The sequence below is a fragment of the Nannospalax galili genome, unplaced genomic scaffold, assembly GCF_000622305.1.
Source record: "Nannospalax galili isolate Female #2095 unplaced genomic scaffold, S.galili_v1.0 scaffold488, whole genome shotgun sequence".
NCBI classification, from domain to species: Eukaryota; Metazoa; Chordata; class Mammalia; order Rodentia; family Spalacidae; genus Nannospalax; species Nannospalax galili.
Window position 1 is genome coordinate 1,887,970 of NW_008360316.1, and position 17,663 is coordinate 1,905,632.

The 17,663-nt window shown below is 40.4% G+C and overlaps 2 protein-coding genes across 8 annotated transcripts in view; both read left to right on the plus strand.

The window, feature by feature from the left end:
• Kpna3 (karyopherin subunit alpha 3) overlaps positions 1–7,733 on the plus strand; it is a 68,751-nt gene extending 61,018 nt beyond the window's left edge. For both annotated transcript variants that reach the window (XM_008824972.3, XM_029559579.1), the window contains exons 13-17: positions 1,242–1,346; positions 1,433–1,504; positions 1,666–1,828; positions 4,718–4,812; positions 5,196–7,733. In XM_008824972.3, coding sequence (XP_008823194.1) covers positions 1,242–1,346; positions 1,433–1,504; positions 1,666–1,828; positions 4,718–4,812; positions 5,196–5,294 — 534 coding nt within the window. In that variant the 3' untranslated portion in view covers positions 5,295–7,733. The remainder of the gene's footprint in view (positions 1–1,241; positions 1,347–1,432; positions 1,505–1,665; positions 1,829–4,717; positions 4,813–5,195) is intronic.
• A 4,067-nt stretch (positions 7,734–11,800) lies between these two features.
• Positions 11,801–17,663, plus strand: part of Ebpl (EBP like) — a 79,045-nt gene continuing 73,182 nt past the window's right edge. For 2 of the 6 annotated variants that reach the window (XM_029559588.1, XM_029559587.1), the window contains exons 1-2: positions 11,809–11,854; positions 13,702–13,880. In XM_029559588.1, the coding sequence (XP_029415448.1) occupies positions 11,845–11,854; positions 13,702–13,880 (189 nt within the window). In that variant the 5' untranslated portion in view covers positions 11,809–11,844. Of the gene's footprint in view, positions 11,855–13,701; positions 13,881–17,663 lie in introns of all 6 variants that reach the window. The other 4 variants (XM_029559586.1, XM_017796077.2, XM_029559589.1 and 1 more) reach the window with 4 other exon arrangements.

Here is a 17,663-nt window from a genome sequence, read left to right on the forward strand (position 1 = left end):
GAGTGGTAGAATAAATGTACAATTAACTTTTTCAATTGTAGAGAAGAAAAAAAATATGCACTTGACACTAACATTACAATAAGCCTGTTTGTGACTTATAAATCCTTTTATGTTACTGTGATACTTGTGTTACGTAGACCCATTAAGAATAGATCCTTAGCCAGGTGTGGTGGCACACGCCTTTGATCCCAGCATTTGGGAGGCAGAGTCAGGTGGATCTCTGTGAGTTCAAGGCCAGCCTGGACATAGTGAGTTCCAGGACAGCTGGAGCTACAGGGAGACCCTGTCTCAAAAAGACCAAAGAAAAAATAAAGAGTAGATCCTTAACATCTATGAAATATTTGAATGAGTAAAAGTTTTTGTGTATTAATACATGTATATGCAGAAGTGTGCAGGTACATGTACTCATGGAGGGCCAGAGGTTGACTTCAGGTACCCTTCTTGATCACTCTCTATAGTATTTTTTGAGACAGCATCTCTCACTGAGCTTGGAACTCCTGGACTCAGCTAGGCTGACTGACAGATGATCTTTAGGAATCTACTTGTCTCTCCTCTCAGAGCTAGGGTTATAGATGCCTGTCATTGTGCTTTTTTATGTGGGTGCTGAGCATCCGAACTCAGGTCCTCATGTTTTCATAGTAGGCACTTAACCAACCAGCTGAGCCATCTTCCCCACCTCAGCTTTTAAAATAAAGTGAATCATTTTTACTAAAAGTAGTTTTGACAGTATTTGGAAAGTTCATTCGTGTGGTTGTTATTGTCTCTTTCAGAAGAAGCTAATGCACAGCAACATTAATTCCACCAATAAAGATTTGGTTTGTTTTGTTCACTGCTGTATCACCAGTGCTTAAGTAATGCCTGGCTTACAGTAGGCTTATAGATTATTGAATAGATAAATACTAGGTTACTGGGACACTGGCAAGGTGGCTCAATGATCAAAAGTATATGCCAGGCAAGCCTGACAACTGGAGTTCAATCCCTGGAAGCCCACAGTAGAGAGAGAACCAATTCCCAAAAGTTGTATGTGCATGTGCCCACACTCACATGTAAACACCAGACTCATATACATACAATAATAATAAATAAAATGGGAGGTCTTACATAACCAGTAAGGTTTTAGATACAGACACTTTAGTACATCAGGTGATTTTGTTATTGAATATATAAAATGCTAAAGAAAAACATAAAAACATTAAAGGTAATTTATCCACTAGAAGTACTTCTTGTTTTGTTCACTACAGGAAGCCGTTTGGTTCCTTTCTAACATAACAGCAGGCAATCAGCAACAAGTTCAGGCTGTGATAGATGCTGGACTCATCCCTATGATTATCCACCAACTTGCTAAGGTCAGTCATAGTATGAGTTTATTACTTAATCTGTTGTAATGAAGACTTTTGATAATTCATTTTGTGACTTTGTTTTTAATTTTCAGGGAGACTTTGGAACACAAAAGGAAGCTGCTTGGGCAATTAGCAATTTAACGATAAGTGGCAGAAAAGATCAAGTGAGTTTGAAAAATATTTTAACTTATCACTGATTTCAGGAAGTACCCTACTTCCTTATTTTTAGAAGTTAACTGAATGTTTTAATCTGTGTACTTTACTCTTTGCGTGCGGGGCAGGGGGTAATCACATAAATAAAAATTTCTTTTCTTTTATTGTCTAGGTTGAGTATCTTGTACAACAGAATGTAATACCCCCATTCTGTAATTTACTGTCAGTTAAAGACTCTCAAGTGGTTCAGGTGGTTCTAGATGGTCTGAAAAACATTCTGATAATGGCTGGTGATGAAGCAAGCACAATAGCTGAAATAATAGAAGAATGTGGAGGTAAGATGGAAGAAAAGACACTGGGATTCTAAAGTAATAGTTCCTTTGAAGTCAGTTTATAAGAAAATTACTACAGGTGCATTGTGTTAAGCTGTTATTTTGCTGTTCTTCACTGAATATAGTAACAATACAAGAGAATTTCCCAGAAGATATTAGTTCAGTCTTTGGAAATACTGGCTGTGAAGTTGACTTTCCTGGAGATGGATGGGTTTTAGGAAACACTAATTGTATTGGTTTGTTTTCCATAGCGCTATCAAAAATATCCAAGGCTGGGTGCTCATAAAGAAATACTGATTTAGCTCACAGTTTAGGGAAGTGAAAGGCTAAGACAAGGTCCCCCCATTTCCCCCCCCCTGCCTATGGCAAAGTACTCAGGGCTGGAAGCAACAGAGCAGAATGCATGAGAGAGATAATGTGGTAAGAGAGTAAGCCAAAGAAAGATCCAGGTGCACATTCAGTCTCTCATGACAACTTGCTCTTGAGAGAGGAAACTAGTTTCCTGCAAAAGCTTTGCTAATCCTACTAAGGGCTAGATACCCCAAATGTGATCATGTCCCAGTAGACCCCAGGTCTTAAAGATGCTACTGTTCTCAGCATCTCTAGGACCAAGCCTATGGCACACCAAACATTAGGAAATAAGCCACATCCAAATAACAGCATTCCTATTTATGTCATAGTGCATGGGAGCAAATTAAAAGCCTGATGAACTACCAGAGTAGGTAAAAGCTTTGTTAGAGCATCTCAAGTGCATAAACAAGACAAATGCTTTTCATATTGTCATATGACTACATAGACCCCTGTTTAGGAAACGCTATTCCACGTTGTTGGAAAAGATTAGTGATTACCTAGTTGTGTATTTGTTTCAATTCTGTCAGGTGTAAAGGTTTTTTTATGATTGCCACAACTATATGCTAAAGTCATGCCACTGAAGTTACTTTAAAATTTTAATGAGCGGGAAATGTCGTATAAAATGCTGTCATTTCTGGTAAGGAAATATGAAACATGTATTTCAAAATTCTGTTCTTGAAGTATACCTGTTGAATGTCTACTGAAGTGTCCAGGCCTTAAAAAATTTGTTTAGTGGAGTGCTGGAGAGATGGCTTAGAGGTTAAAAGTACAAAATACTCTTCCAAAGGATCCAAGTTTGGTTCCCAGTACCCATGTTAGATGGCTTACAGCCTTGGCACTTGCATCACATACCCGTATCCAAACACACATGTACATATAATTAATTTAAAAATAAAATCTTGGTGCTGGAGGGGTGGCTCAGCAATTAAGAACACTGGCTGCTCTTGGCAGAGGACCTGAGTTTGGTTCCCAGTACCCACATAGTGACTAACTGCCATCTGTAACTCCGGTTCCAAGTGATCCAGCACCCTCTTCTGGCCTCTGCAGGTATTGTGTGACATGGGTGCACTTACATGCAGGCAAACACTCATACACAAAATAAAAATAAAAAATAAAAATACATTTTTTTTAAAACAATTTTAATTAAAACTTAGTTTATCCAAGTATGATAATTGATTTGATTGATTTGCTTTTTTTTTTTGACTGTATGAATATTCTATCCAGTTTAAGCTTTGAGAGAATATGAATGCAATAGCATCATAGATTACTTAAACTGGAAGGTTTTCTTAAAAACAAGAAATATAAGTTTTGTCCAAAATTATATAATATTGATAAAAGAAAAATCATCTTACTATTAATTTGCTGTTTATTTTGTGCTAAGATGTTTCCCTTTTTTGCATCTTATTTTTTGTGTGTGTGTCTTTTTTGAGACAGGGTCCTGGAACTCACTATGTAGACCAGGCTGGCCTGGAACTTACAAAGATCTGCCTGCCTCTGCCTCCCAGGTGCTGGGATTAAAGGCGTGCGCCACCATGCCTGGCCCAAGATGTTTCATTTTTAAGATCAATAAAAATTAGCTTCATACGTTTATACCGTAACTGAGAAAGTTTGTATAACTTACTGTATTCTTTCTCTTTAGTTTAAAAAAAAATATATATATATATATATTTCTATTGCAGTAATAATTACAACATATAGTAATAAGTACAGCACATATTTATCATCGATGACACCTATTTTTCCATTTGCCTGATTTGTATATTATGTTTTAAAAATCAACTATTTGAATATAATGTCAAAACAACATCTTAAGGGTAAGTATTAAAGTTTTAAGTTTAAAAAATTGTGACTCAGCTTAATGGCACACACCTTTAATCCCAGCACTCCTGAGGCAGAGGCAGGCAGGATCTCTGTGAGTTTGGGGACAGCCAGGATGCACAATGAGACCCTGTCTCAAAACACCACCACCACAACAAAAATGTATAAGTTTGTATGTCTTATGCATGGAGTGAATGTATTGGAAATACAAATAAAGGTATTCTGAATTGAGCATGGATGTTCACACCTATAATAACACTTGACAGACAGGAGCAGGAAGATTGCAAGTTCAAGGCCAGACTTGGACTACACCTTTTCTCAGAAAACCAAAAAAAGATTGTTGTGATTACCGTTTTGAAAACCTCCCTTTTCTGTTCATTATGCCTCTGGGATATAAGAACCTACACAACTTTTTTTTTTTTTTTTTAATGTAAAGCTTTTATCAATTAATGAGTAAGTTCTAAAAACTTCATTTTCATAGTCATAAATATTCGGAAAACAGAAGGATTAAGACGTTCCATATAAAATATGATGATTGTGTTGAAACATTCTGGTGAGTTTTTAAATCTTGCACTGTCACTGACTTGCCATGCAACCTAAAGAAATGGCATCACATCTTGGACTGTCATCTTTGAGTGGAAAGAAGTCATATTCTGGGAGTCATAGAACTTTTCTGTAGAGTTTTGATTAGTATCCCCTTAATTATTTGGGTATTTTTATCAGGTTTGGAGAAAATTGAAGTTTTGCAGCAGCATGAGAACGAAGACATTTATAAATTAGCGTTTGAAATCATAGATCAGTATTTCTCTGGTGATGATGTAAGTATGTGTTAAAATATGGTATGTCTGCATGAAAATTGAGACATAATGCAAAGTTACTAAGATTTTCTTTTATTAATGTGAATTAATATTTTCTATTAGACACTCCATTAATTTATTAAATACTTTAATCAAAACTTCATTATAAGGTGAAATTATAAAAGCGGGTCTCGCTGCATTTTTAGTCTATTACCTGGTAAGAAATAGTAATTACAGAAATGACGTTCAGATAGATTAAGTATACCTACAGATACAGGAACTTAAGAAAGGGGAACTTTTTAAATTCACGTTCAGTTGTATTTAATTTCTTAATAAAGTTATTATTTATTTACCCAGTTGTTTTTAGGTAATATTCATATAGAATATTCCCCTTATTTGTATAGATTGATGAAGATCCTAGCCTCATTCCGGAAGCAACACAAGGAGGTACTTACAATTTTGATCCAACAGCCAACCTTCAAACAAAAGAGTTTAATTTTTGAGGTCACTTGAGTGCAGCATCTTCCGTTCAATCCGAAGCACCACCAGATGGCTACCGAACGATAAGAACAGCAGCAGCAAGGCTCCAGAACACTCATGCCTCTTCGTGTTGATGCTTCTAAAGCAAGCCATGTCTCAGTCACTTTGCAGTTGCCAAAAGTCACTCTCACATGGACTGTAAATGCATATGCATGATTTCCTAAACTGTTTTAGAATTCTCCTTAACAATCTCAACTATCCTATTTTCCCTTGTTCCCTGGTGCCACATGCTGACAACTGCAGTCTCCAGTTAGAATATTCCATAGCGGTGGCGCATCAGCAGCCCACTGATGCTCCTTTGGAAAATGGTGCACTGTGGATCAAGACACTTTGGTATGATGCATATTCACTTTGGAAGACTCCAGAGGTGCAGTGTGACCTGAGCCTCCATCATTGTCCTCCACAAACATATTTTCATATTCTTTATGTGGAAGAATAGATTTTAAAGTACAAGCCAAATGATTTTCATTGGTGGAACTGACACACAAAAAAAAGTAACTTAAAAACAAGAAACTTGGTTATTGATTAAACAGATAAGTTTTTAAAAACTGTACTTCATCTACCAGTAATTGATGTGTTTATTATCTGCCTCAGAAGCCAGGGTTGGAGGAAGAACTTTAGATATCGATGGTAATGCTTTTGCCATTATACCTAATTTTTGAGAACAGCAAGCCCTATTTGACCACTCACTTCAGCCTGTGTGTTCCTGCTGTTTTGAAGTAATCAAATGCTGTGCATGGTATTCTACCTGAGCTGCAACCTGTTACAGACTTGAACTTCTGTATAAGTTGAAAGCAAGAGTCCCTGAATACAATAAATAAATAAAAACAAAATGGTAAAGGTCTAAAATACTCATTGGTGATGTTTTAAGAAGAAGTCTTGCTTTCAGCTTCCAGGAGTTAATATTTTTTGTTTTAATTTGATAATTGGATATGGTTGATTTATATTGGGTTTAAACTGTGGAGCTTTCATGTTTACTGTAATTTAGTCTTAAAACATTTTTTACTTAGTAACCAGTGCTTTTGATAATGTGGTTGGCAACAAACCAGCAACTATTTAGAAGTGTTATAAGACTTCATTCTTTGAGTATTGGAAAGTTCATTCAGATCCTACTCTAAAAGCATCTGCGCTTGTTAAAAGATAAAGCAAGGATCTGTATAGAGGAATAATCTGCAGTTATTTAACTTAGCCTGATTTGCAGTGTTTTTTAATTCTGCAAATTCTGGTATTACTACATAAAGTCATTGCTTTTGGCAAATTGTCTGACCTGGATATTAAGGAACAAATATCGATTTGAAAATTTTTAAGGTGAATAATTTGTGCTGACACAGAAATGGTTTTGTTGCTCTTGTTTCCTGGGTATAATTTCCCAATGCATTCATGTGAAGGGATAGAAATCTAAACTAAGTTAGTTCTCAGATAGGGGGTGTATTTACTGTGATGAAGATGAGACAGATGCCATCAGAGCTTTGTGAATCAGCTGGGGTGTTTTCACTGATAAACAACACATAGCAGGTGTGCATTCATTACAAATATATGTATCTGCCAAGGTGGAGCCACTTTAAAGAGTGAGTTTTGTCTTGTATCTAAAGTGGATACAAGCGTATGTTTAAACTGCAAGATTTTTACTTGCTAGAGAATCTGTTTTAATATAGTGGTTTGGCCTCTGATTATTTATAGGTTTTATAAATTTTAGAATCAATTTCTCTTTAAGGTGGCTCAGATTTTTCAACTCTTGTGCACATAAAATTGAGTTGAAATTCATTGTGCCTTTTTTTCTTTACCCAAATTTGAGTTAAAGCTTCATATGGTAACTGCATCCTGTTCAGACACTGTTGTCTAAATTTTGAAACTCTATGGTATTCACTAAAAGTAGGAATAGCAAAGTCAAAGTGAATTAAGGTCACAAACTTCGGTGAAACCCTTAAAGTCCAAATCTTCTTGATATTGTGAAGTGTTCCCCTTGCAGTTTAGTTTCTTCTGAACTCTCCATACTAACTGACAGTTACCTTTTAAATTTTGCACACATCGAGATTGAAATCGGGCCTCTACTTTGATGATTCCTATTTCCTCGTGTTTTAAGTGCAAACTAACCTTTAAGTAACATTAGCATCAAGCAGTGCAGACACACGTGCATTTGCTGATTCAGTTTGCTGTGACCTTACCAGTCTGGAATTGGAATTGCACCATTCGTAGATAAAGAAGACTAAGTATATTGCTGCACTTTTAAGTTTTCAAAACAGTGTTTTAAAATCGCATTGTTTTTATTTTTTTTTAAACTCAGTTAAAAAAAAAAAGACTAAAATGTTCTTTCAAAAGAGGCATCTAAACGTGTTCCTAATTTTGTATATGGGCTTAGGTTTTGTAACCAATAAAAAAAGCTGCTATCAAATACGATAAAACATTGGAAGGCTTATTTCTGAAAATAATTGCTTAGCTGTGTTTTCTGTATGGTTAAGTTTAAATTTGGAATGATTTTCAAATGTTGGCCACAGTGATGGTGAAGCATGAATGACAGTCATTGCACACTGATCACTCCTTCCCACTGCAACAAACAAGGATGACCAACCAGTAGCCACACTAGAGAGTATTTTGTGACAAACCACAAGTGCTAACGTCTGTATCAATTTCCTAAACTGCTGTAACAAAGAACCACCGAACCAGGTGACGTCATACAATAGAAATTACTGTGGTGCAATTCTGGAGTCTGGGAGGCCGAAATTGAGGTGCTGGCTGGGCCAGGCTCTCCTCCTCTCTGCCTGGGAAGGATTCTTCCCAGCTTCTGGTGGTGGCAGGCAGTCCTTGGTGTTCTGCAGGTTCATCACTGCATTCTCTGCCTCTGCTGATTCATGGCCCCATCCATATGTATCTCAGATTGAAAACACTAATTTAGAACGAGACCATGTATTTGAGAACATGGTGTGATTATGACTTTCCCAAAACAAACCAGTCAAACTTTAAAGTCTGCCTAACTTCTCAAAATAGGACATATCAGTAGTAGTAAACCTGAAAGTTTTACTTGATAGAAGTATGACTCTAAATGAAATCTTCCATTAATTAGAACAAAGTAACAGCCAAACTTTTGTGTATATTTTACTTTTGTATAATGCCACTTCACATTACTTTTAAAAGCAGTCAGTGCATAAGTGAATAAATGGTGGCACTCATCTTGCCATCATCTTCTCCAAGGCCATCCTTTCAGGGTAATTGCTGTGGGTAAACCAAAAGCACCTTGCCTTTGGACAGCAGGGGTTTTCGGTGATGGTTAGTTGTTTTAACCCTAGCTTTTGACCCTTGGTTAGTTTTCGAACTCTGGAGAATTAACTCTGGGGAAAAGGAGTGTAAATTCTTAAAAAGCTGACCCCAAACAGTGCTCATTGACCTACCACTCATTTGAAGCTTTAAAGGGACTCTTCATATGGCTGGAGAGATGGCTCTGAGGTTAAGAGCACTGACAGTTCTTGCAGAGCATCCGAAATCAGCTTCCAGCACCCACCCACACGTTGGCTAACCATATGTAACTCCAGTTCTTGAGGATCCAACACCCTCTTCTGGCTTCTGTAGGCACTACACACGTGATATGTCTATTTACAATGCTGGCGAAACAGTCATACACTGGCCTAAATCAACTCCTGTAGAAAACTGCTGAACAGAGGCATCTTAGATAGTGACTTTGTGTTGTGTGAACAGTGGTATGCTTTTCTAGTGATTTTTAGCAACTTTAGTTGAAGCTCTTTTAACTTCTTTAAGAAGAGCTAGTGTTGAACCCCCCCCATCACAGCATAGTTTAAAATTCACTTCTTGAGGTCCCCTCAAAAGACTTAAAGTTTATTAAGTAATTCAAAGGAAGAGAACAGGACTAGAGATGGCTCAAGTTAAGAGCATACACTGCTCTTCAGAGGACCTGAGTTCAATGCCCAGCAACTACATTGGACAGCTCACAACCACAGGTAACTCCAGCTCCTGGGGAATTCAATGCCTCTGGCTTCCATGCATATATGTGCACATGTGCACATACCCACATACAAACATTTAAAAATAAAAAAAAACAGCGGAGAGCTTGCCTAGCATGCACCAGGGTCTGAGTTCAAACTCCAGAACCACTAAAAATAATCAAAACATGAGTATCATGACTAAGAAATGCTGTTCATCATTGTCTTCTGGAAGTTCCCAAGGTAGAGGGAGGTGGGTCTGAATTTGGGGCCAGCCTGGTCTACATAGCAAGTTCCAGGACAGGCAGGGCTAGATGAGAAACCTTGTCTCAAAAAACAACAGAACTGGGGCTGGAGAGGTGGCTCAGTAGTTAAGAGCACTGGCTGCTCTTGTGGAAGACTGGGTTCAGTTCTCAGCACCCACATGACAGCTAACAGCCATTTGTAACTCCAATTCCTGGGGATTTGACGCCCTCTTCTGACCTCCATGGGCACTGCACAACACGGCTGCACTTACATATATGCAGGCAATACACTCACTCATACACATTAAAAAAACGAAAACAAAACCCAAAACCTCGGAGTTTCTTCTGTAGTGTCCCCTTACCATAAAGATGGCCATCTACTGAGTAATTCTCTTTCTTAGTGATGGGACCTTGTGCTATGTAATATGAAAAACTAAGATAAACAAGGGCTGCCTTCATGGACTAGCAATCTTACCAGATGGTAAGTAGAATGGTTTTATGGAGGAGTATTACAGAATATACATTTACATGATGGTTTAAAGATAAAATCAGCTTTTTGAGGCAGGCCATTTTTATGGAGTGAGAAGGGTTAGGTGAATGAGTCCCTTACTCCAAGGAGCATTATCTGCTTTGTTGGCTATTGCTGCTATAGTTCTCCCTTATTCCTGAACAAAGCCCCTTAAATGCCCATCATTGCAAGTTTCTGTGATTGGACTAGGATTTCCCCCCCCAGGTAGAGATTTTTCTGTTTATAATAAGAGCCCTTCCTCAGCCAGTGCACCCCAGGCAGTGCCCACCCCGACCCCCGCTGATTGGTTCCTGTCAGTTTAAGCAGTCCACCCAACAGTGAAGAGTGGTATGACTAGTTTCTGGGTTGGTGGAATGACAGCATTCCTTTCCTCTGGACACTCCTAGCGTGGGGGAGTTTATTTTCCAGTTTTATCATAGTCTTGAAATCAACAGCCTCAACTTTCTTTCGCCCATTACGTTAACATCTGCCTATTTGAAATCTCAATACCATACTGTCTCAGCCTAGTTTTTCTCATAATATATTAAATGTATCTATGTATATTTTCAATATCTCCAGTCTTTTATGAATAGGAATTTTAAAATAGCCTTTAGAAACATTCAGATATTTATTGAGCATCTTTCCCCATTCCAGGTATAGTGCTAGGGCACAGGATAGATAAAACAGCAAAATTACAGGAATAGGCCTAGTCAGAAAGGTGATGAGGCTGGTGAACTCTTCCTAAGGGCCAGCCACAGTTGGGGTGCTTTACGGATACCTATGCGTCCTCTCCACCATGAAGAATGTTCTGTTAGGTTACATCTTCTCCAAACTCCCAAGACTATTGTGGTACATAAGCAAGAGTTAATTGGGCAGGTGGACTGCAAAAGCTTTCTGGTGTGGAAAGAGTATGTATAAAGGCCTTGTGGAAGTTAGGGGAAGCAAAGATTGCAATCAAAGACTATAATGGAGAGGATTAATAGGGGCAGGGAGAGGCAAACTGAATAGTTAGGGGCAGACTCCACAGCCTGATAAGTCTTCTCTAGCAATAGAAAATTACTACACAAGGGTAATAGAAGATTTATGTTTAACAAGGACCTCTAGTTGGTAAGGTAAGGACAGGAACTGTCCTTTGGGTTAAGTTACCTAAGATTAATGGTCACATTAGTGAGGGTGAGACACTGAGGCAAAAGGTGGTGAACAGCTTGGTCCATGAAGTGCATAGATCAAAAGGTGCTTGGTGGCTACACAGACCTGAGTTGGCAATGCCTGAGATGTTGAGTCTGGGTGGAGGGAAGTATGGAGGATGATTCTTAATTTCTAGATTACAGCAGCAGAGGGAATGGAATTAACGTGAGACACGGAAAAATCATACCTGCAAGGGGTTGAACTAAGTTGAAACATCCATAGGATTGTTAGCAGCCATTGGAAATACTACTCTGGAGTTCTGAGGGGAGGACGGGCTAGAGGTTTTACTACTTTGCCTATTTGGAGGGTCATCAAAACATAGGAAAGTGTGATGTTTGGAGTGAGAGCAGGGGTTAAGACTTGTAGCATTCCAGCATTCATTGGGCATGGCATGGAAAATGAGCTTGCAGAACAAGCAAAAGGAATGGCTAGAGGCATAGAGACAAAACCCTGTGAGTTTTCCTGAGAATCAATGGGGAAAAGATGTCATCATCTACTGGTGCTGCTAAGCAGCCAAGCAAAATAGGGACAAGGGTTACGTGTTCATTGGGTTTAGTGAGAAGGAGGTTCTTGTCCTGTGGGAACTGCCATCAGTGTGATATGGCAGAAACTAGAGAGGACTGGAGAGCAGGGGCAGAATATGAAGACAGGTAATCTAAGCTTTTTAAAATTTGTGTGTGTGTGTGTGTGTGTGTGTGTGTGTGTGTGTATGTGTGCACAGTGCTTAAGTGCAGGTGCCTGCATCTGCCAGAAGAGGGCGTTGGGTCCCCTGCAGTGGGAGTTACAGGTTGCTGTGAGCCACCCATGTGGGTGTTGGGAACTAAACTTGGGTCTTCTGGAAGAGCAGAAAGCACTCTTAACTGCTGAACCCTCTCCTGCCTCATAATCTGAGTTTTTCACTAGTTTCTTTTTTGCTCTTTAGTAAAGGACAAGTTACTAAGAGTTTTCTTGTTGCTGTGACTAAAAATATCCTGACAAAAGCAACTTGAGGGAAAAAGAGTTTATTTTGGCTCAGAGTTGAAGGGTACAGTCCACCATGGCAGGGATGTCATGATAGTGGGAGCTTGAGGTAGCTGGTCATGTCACTGCTGCAGTCAGCAGAGTGACTAAAGGTAGCTTGCTTTCTCCTTTTTATTCAGTCCAGGACCCTGCTCCATGATACAATGTCACCTACAGTTAAGGCATGTCTGCCCATAGCCTAATCTAGATGACCCCCTACAGGCATGCCCAGAGGCTTGTCTCCTAGGTGATTCTAGATCCTGTTAAGCAGACAGTATTAACCATCACAAGGAAAGTGTGAGAAAATTTGGGGGAACCGTGGTTGTGGTTGAAAAATAACATTGACCATTCTAAGTGTAATGATAAGTTTTTTGTTATGAGAGTGGCTGGCTGGATTGGCTGTGATCCCTCAGTCAGCAGTGATTTCATTGGAGAGCTGGTATATACCAAATCCTGTAATAGGTGCCAGATATACCATGGCCAGTCACAGCCCCTGGCCTTGTGGAAAGTATATTCTAGTGGCAAGAGAGTAAGAGTAAGGGATAAAGATAATTTTTTCAGATGTTACCTGCTACAAATAAAATAGTATAGGAAGTGACATGGGGAAGGTTTTAAACTTGTACTAGCAGTCTTTTTTTAATTGTAGGAATGCACATAACAAAATTCACCCTCTTAGCCAACAATTTTTGCAAGCCTGCTGCTCAGTAGAGCTGATTATACTCACCCAGCTGTGAAGCCAACCTCTAGAAATTAACCACTGGTGCAAAGTCAGAATTATCTCCATTAAACAACTCCCCTGCCTCATAACCTTTAGTAAGTACCATTCTACTACATGTTGCTAACGAATCTGTTTTTTTCACCACCACTATTGGGGATTGAGCCCAGGAATCTGGCGTGTGCTAGGCAAGTGCTCTATTACTGAGCTACAATCCCAGAAGAGCTATGTCGGACATCTCACATAAGTGGAGCCATGCAGCGTTTGACTTGTGACCTCACAGGGTTGTAAACTTATGTAAAGGAACGTGGTGGGAGCACGCAGCCCTATGCTGGGCAACTCATCTGCCATATACGTCTGCTAGCTTTCCGAATTTTTAAATAGTATCAGTCAGCTGGATAATGGTTGAAAACTTTTCTTGCACCTTTCTAGCAAGAGTTGGCAAGAACCCTTTTATCCCAAAATTAACCCCAGTTATTAGCAAAATTCCCACTTTTTGGACTTCCCTTTATGGCTTAGCTTTTTGACCCTTGTTAGAAATCAGACTTTATCAAATCCTTTGGGACTGGTCTGGGCAGATGTTTTCTGGAGGCAGACTAAGCAGGTTGTAGAGCATGATTCAAGTCCCAGAAACCTTCAAGGCGGAAACGGGCAGGAGCTAGGGGCTGCAAAGCCTAGCCAGTAGGTGATCCCGCCCTCAGTTCCGCCTCCGCCCCAGAAGGCCCCGCCCCTCCCCGGAGGGCCCGCCCCTAGGCCATTCGCCAGGGCGCTTTCCCTTTGCAGCCAGCCTCATGGACGCGCGCTGGGAGTTGGTCCGGGCCTCTGTGGCCCCGCTGCTGCTAAGCTCGACGCTACTGGCCGCGGGATGCATGCTGGGCCTACGTCTGGGCCGCGGGAGGGGACCGGTGGACCGTGCGGTGCTCGCCTGGCTCTGCTCTGACGCCCTGGTGCACTTTGTGCTGGTAAGTATCGCCGCCTGCCTGGGGCAGCTGCTTTCCTTGGAGGGAGGGTGAGATCCTGGAGGCTTTGATGCACTTGGCCTTTGGCCAGAGGCTGCATCGAGTTCGGATTCCCAAATCTTAACAGCACATTGCTTCCCAGGTGCTGGGTCTATTAAATGTAAACCCTCTGAGACTTGCTAAATGAATTTCTTTTTTTCTTTTTCTTTTTTGGAAGTAGGGTCTCATTAGCCCAGATGGCCTTGAGCTCGCCAGATAGTATAGGATAACCTCAATTTTTTATCCTCTTGTGTCCACCTCCTGAGTGCTGCTTGGTGTATGCAGCGTTGGGGATAGAACCAAGGAGCATGCATGCTAGGCAAGCACTCTATCAGCTGAGCCGCATCTGCACCAGGACAGGCAAGAAAAACCCTGTGCCTCTATGGTAATTACCATTTATTGGGTCTATCTGTATGTCATTCACAGAACTGTGTTTAAAATTTCTGACCTTTACCTGGAGATGTAGCTTAGTGGTAGCATGTTTGCCTAGCACTTGAGAGGCTCTGGATTCAAACCCCAGAACAGGGGGAGTGAGAAAAGGGGTTTTTACAACATTCCTTCCACTAGTTGGTGTCAACACTCACTCTCCAGTGCTGCTCATGATCCTGACTTAAACTGATTCCCACCCTTGCTGTATCAGTTGTTACATGTCTTGTTGCTGACAAAACATCTGACCAGAGGAATCTAAAGAAGACAGGGAGGGATGGATGAAGGAAGGGAGGAAGAGAGGGAGAAGTTTAGGAGAGAAGGAAGGAAGGAAAGAAGAGAAGAAGGGAGGGAGTGAAGGAAAGAAGGAAGGGTGGGGGTTATTTTGGTTCACAGTTTTAGGGAATACTGTTCTTGGTTAGGTTTATTCCAGGGTGAGTGTGTGTGCTATTATAAATAGGATTGTTTCCCTGATTTATTTTTTTTTTAAGATTTTATTTTAATTTTATGTGTATGAGTGTTTTGCCTGCATGTATGTATGTGCACCATGTGCATGACAGTACCCATGGAAGCCAGAAGGGGACGTCAGACCCCCTGGAGCTGGAGTTAAGGCTAGGTGTTAGCTGCTATGTGGGTGCTGGGAACAGAACCTGGGTCCTCTGCAAGAATATTCAGTGTTCTTCTTAACCACTAAGCCATCTCTTCATCCCTAAGGAAATGATGAAAAACATTTTTGTGGTCAGTTTTCATTTGTTTATTTGTTTAGTGGGGAGACGGAGGTCAGAGGACTGCTTGTGGAGTCAGTTATTCCACTGTGTGGATTCTGGAGATCTGACCCAGGTTGTCAGGCTTCGTGGCAAGAGCCTTTATCCACTGAATCATCTTGCTGGTCCTTCACTCCACTTTATAAATAGCCAGTAGAGCTGTATATAGGGCATTCAACTAAAATTCCCCCACCCTCAGTTTTTAAAAAACTAACCCTAAATACTTACTTTTTTAAAAATGTTTTTTTTATTAAATTTTTTTTTAACTCAACAAATATAAACATGACAGAGGGCACTGTCATTGCTCTGCTTTCTCCTACAATAGAGTATTTCCATGTACTAATTCCAGGTCAGAAGTCAAGTTTCACAGCTCCATTTGAACTGATGAGTACTAGTAGAGGGAGAGTTGGCTTTCTTCAAGGGAGTGACACTAGATAAGTTGACCAGGCACCAGTAGATGAACTCCATTGAGAGACATTTGGGGGACACAAATGTAGCTCAACAAGCCTTAACATATATGACAGAATACATAAAATATGATGGAGGAGGGGGAGGTTATCAGGGAGTTATGGACTGTTCTTAGTTGCCAGTAGGTATTTGGAACCGAACCCAGGTCCTCTAAGAGCACCCAGCAGTCTTAACCACTGAGTCATCTCTCCAGCCCCCAATACTTACTTTTTTGTAAAATTTGAACTACCTTAAATCTGAACAAATCTTTAGCTAATGTAAAGTGTAAGTTCATAATAATGCTAAAAAGAAAACATTGGTAATTAAGTCTATGAGTGTTTGACAGTTAAATATGTGTCAATAATGGCTGCTTCTACAATGATGAAATTCCTTTTTTCTTAATAATGTGTGTAGATGAGTGGCCAAGGTTATTTCTCTCAGCTCATTAGTTTATAGAATTGATTTTTTTTTTTTTTTTGAGATGGGCTCTATTGTGTAGGTCTGGCTGGCTGGCCTAGAACTCGCTATGTAGACAAGACTGACTTGTAACTCAAAGGGATCTGCCTGCCTCTGCCTCCCAGTGCTGGAATTAAAGGTATGTGCCACCACACCTGGCAGAATTGATTTTTTTCTAAAGAACTTAAAAAGAATTGGGGGGGTTGTTTGTTTTTATTTTATGTATATGAGTATTTTGCCTGCATTCATTGTAAGTGTACCATGTGCATGCAGTGCTCATGGAGGCCAGAAGAAAGTGTTGGAACCCTTGGAACTGGAGTTGCAGATGGTTGTTAGCTGCCATGTGGGTGCTGGGACTCCAACCCAGATTCTCTACAAGTGTAGCTAGTGATCTGAATTGATTGTTAAGCCATCACTTGAGTACATGATCTCCCAAAGAACAAGGAGCGGTTCAAGCAGGTTGGTAGAGCCAGTGATGATGGTGCACACCCAGCCCTTAGGAGGTGGAAGCAGAAAGATGGGAAGTTCAAAGTCCTCCCTCCTGTGTTACCTGGGCTTCGTGAATCACTGTCTGGAAAAACAAAAAAGCAACAGGTCCAACTTAAAGGAAAGTGTATTCCTATAACATTTTAAGCATATAAAACAGGTGTAAGAACACATAAAATAAATATTTGTGTGCCCACTACCCAGTTTAAGTTGACTTTTCAAGCACAGATACAGGTAGCATGGCACCTTGACATGTGGAATTGTTGTTCTGCCTTCCCTGCTCCCTGCTCTGAAGGAAAAGTCCTACACACAGTTCCTTAATGATCATTTGCCTGTCCCGCTGTGACCGATTGCACTGTGATGTGCCATGCTTTAGTTCTGAGACAAAGGTTACCCTTTTTTTCCATCTATCACCTTGATCACTGACATAACCCCGTTAGTCACTTGGTTGATGTGCTGGTTAGTTTTTGTCAACTTGACATAAACTAGAGTTACCTGGGAAGAGGGAACCTCAATTGAGGAATTTCTAGCATCAAATTGACCTGTAGGCATGTTTGTGGGGCATTTTCTTGATTGCTAACTGATGTGGGAGGGCCCAGCTCACTTTTGGCAGTGCCATCCCTGAATGGGCCTGGGCTGTTTAAGGTAGTGGAGCAAGTCAGCAAGCAGTGTTTCTCCATGGTCTCAATTCAGCTCCTGCCTCCAGATTCCTGCCTTGATTTCCCTCAACTATGGATTGTAATTTGTAAGCTGGAATAAACCCTTTCCTCCAAGTTGCTTTTGATCCGTGTTTACCCCAACAGCAGAAACCAAACTAGAACAGTTGATACTTTAATCTCTCTGAAATAAAGATGTGTCTTACAAAATTTTATAAGCCCACACATTTTCATTTTGCTGTTACTAACAGTGCTTTTGCCAGTGTCTTTGGACACCAATGTCAGATCAGAGGAGAGGGTGCTTGAATTAGCAGTGATGTCTGTGAGGAAAGTACATGCCTGTATTAGCCTTGGTTAGCAGTTTGCTGCAAGGATACCGAGAAATGTGGGATGAGCTAATGCTGGAAAGAGCAGAAAACCCAGCCCACTCACTCCCTGGCACCTGAGCTGCTCTTTTTACCTCTAAACCTCCCAAGTTGGCTGACGGCACCAAACTCAGAGCTTACCTGATG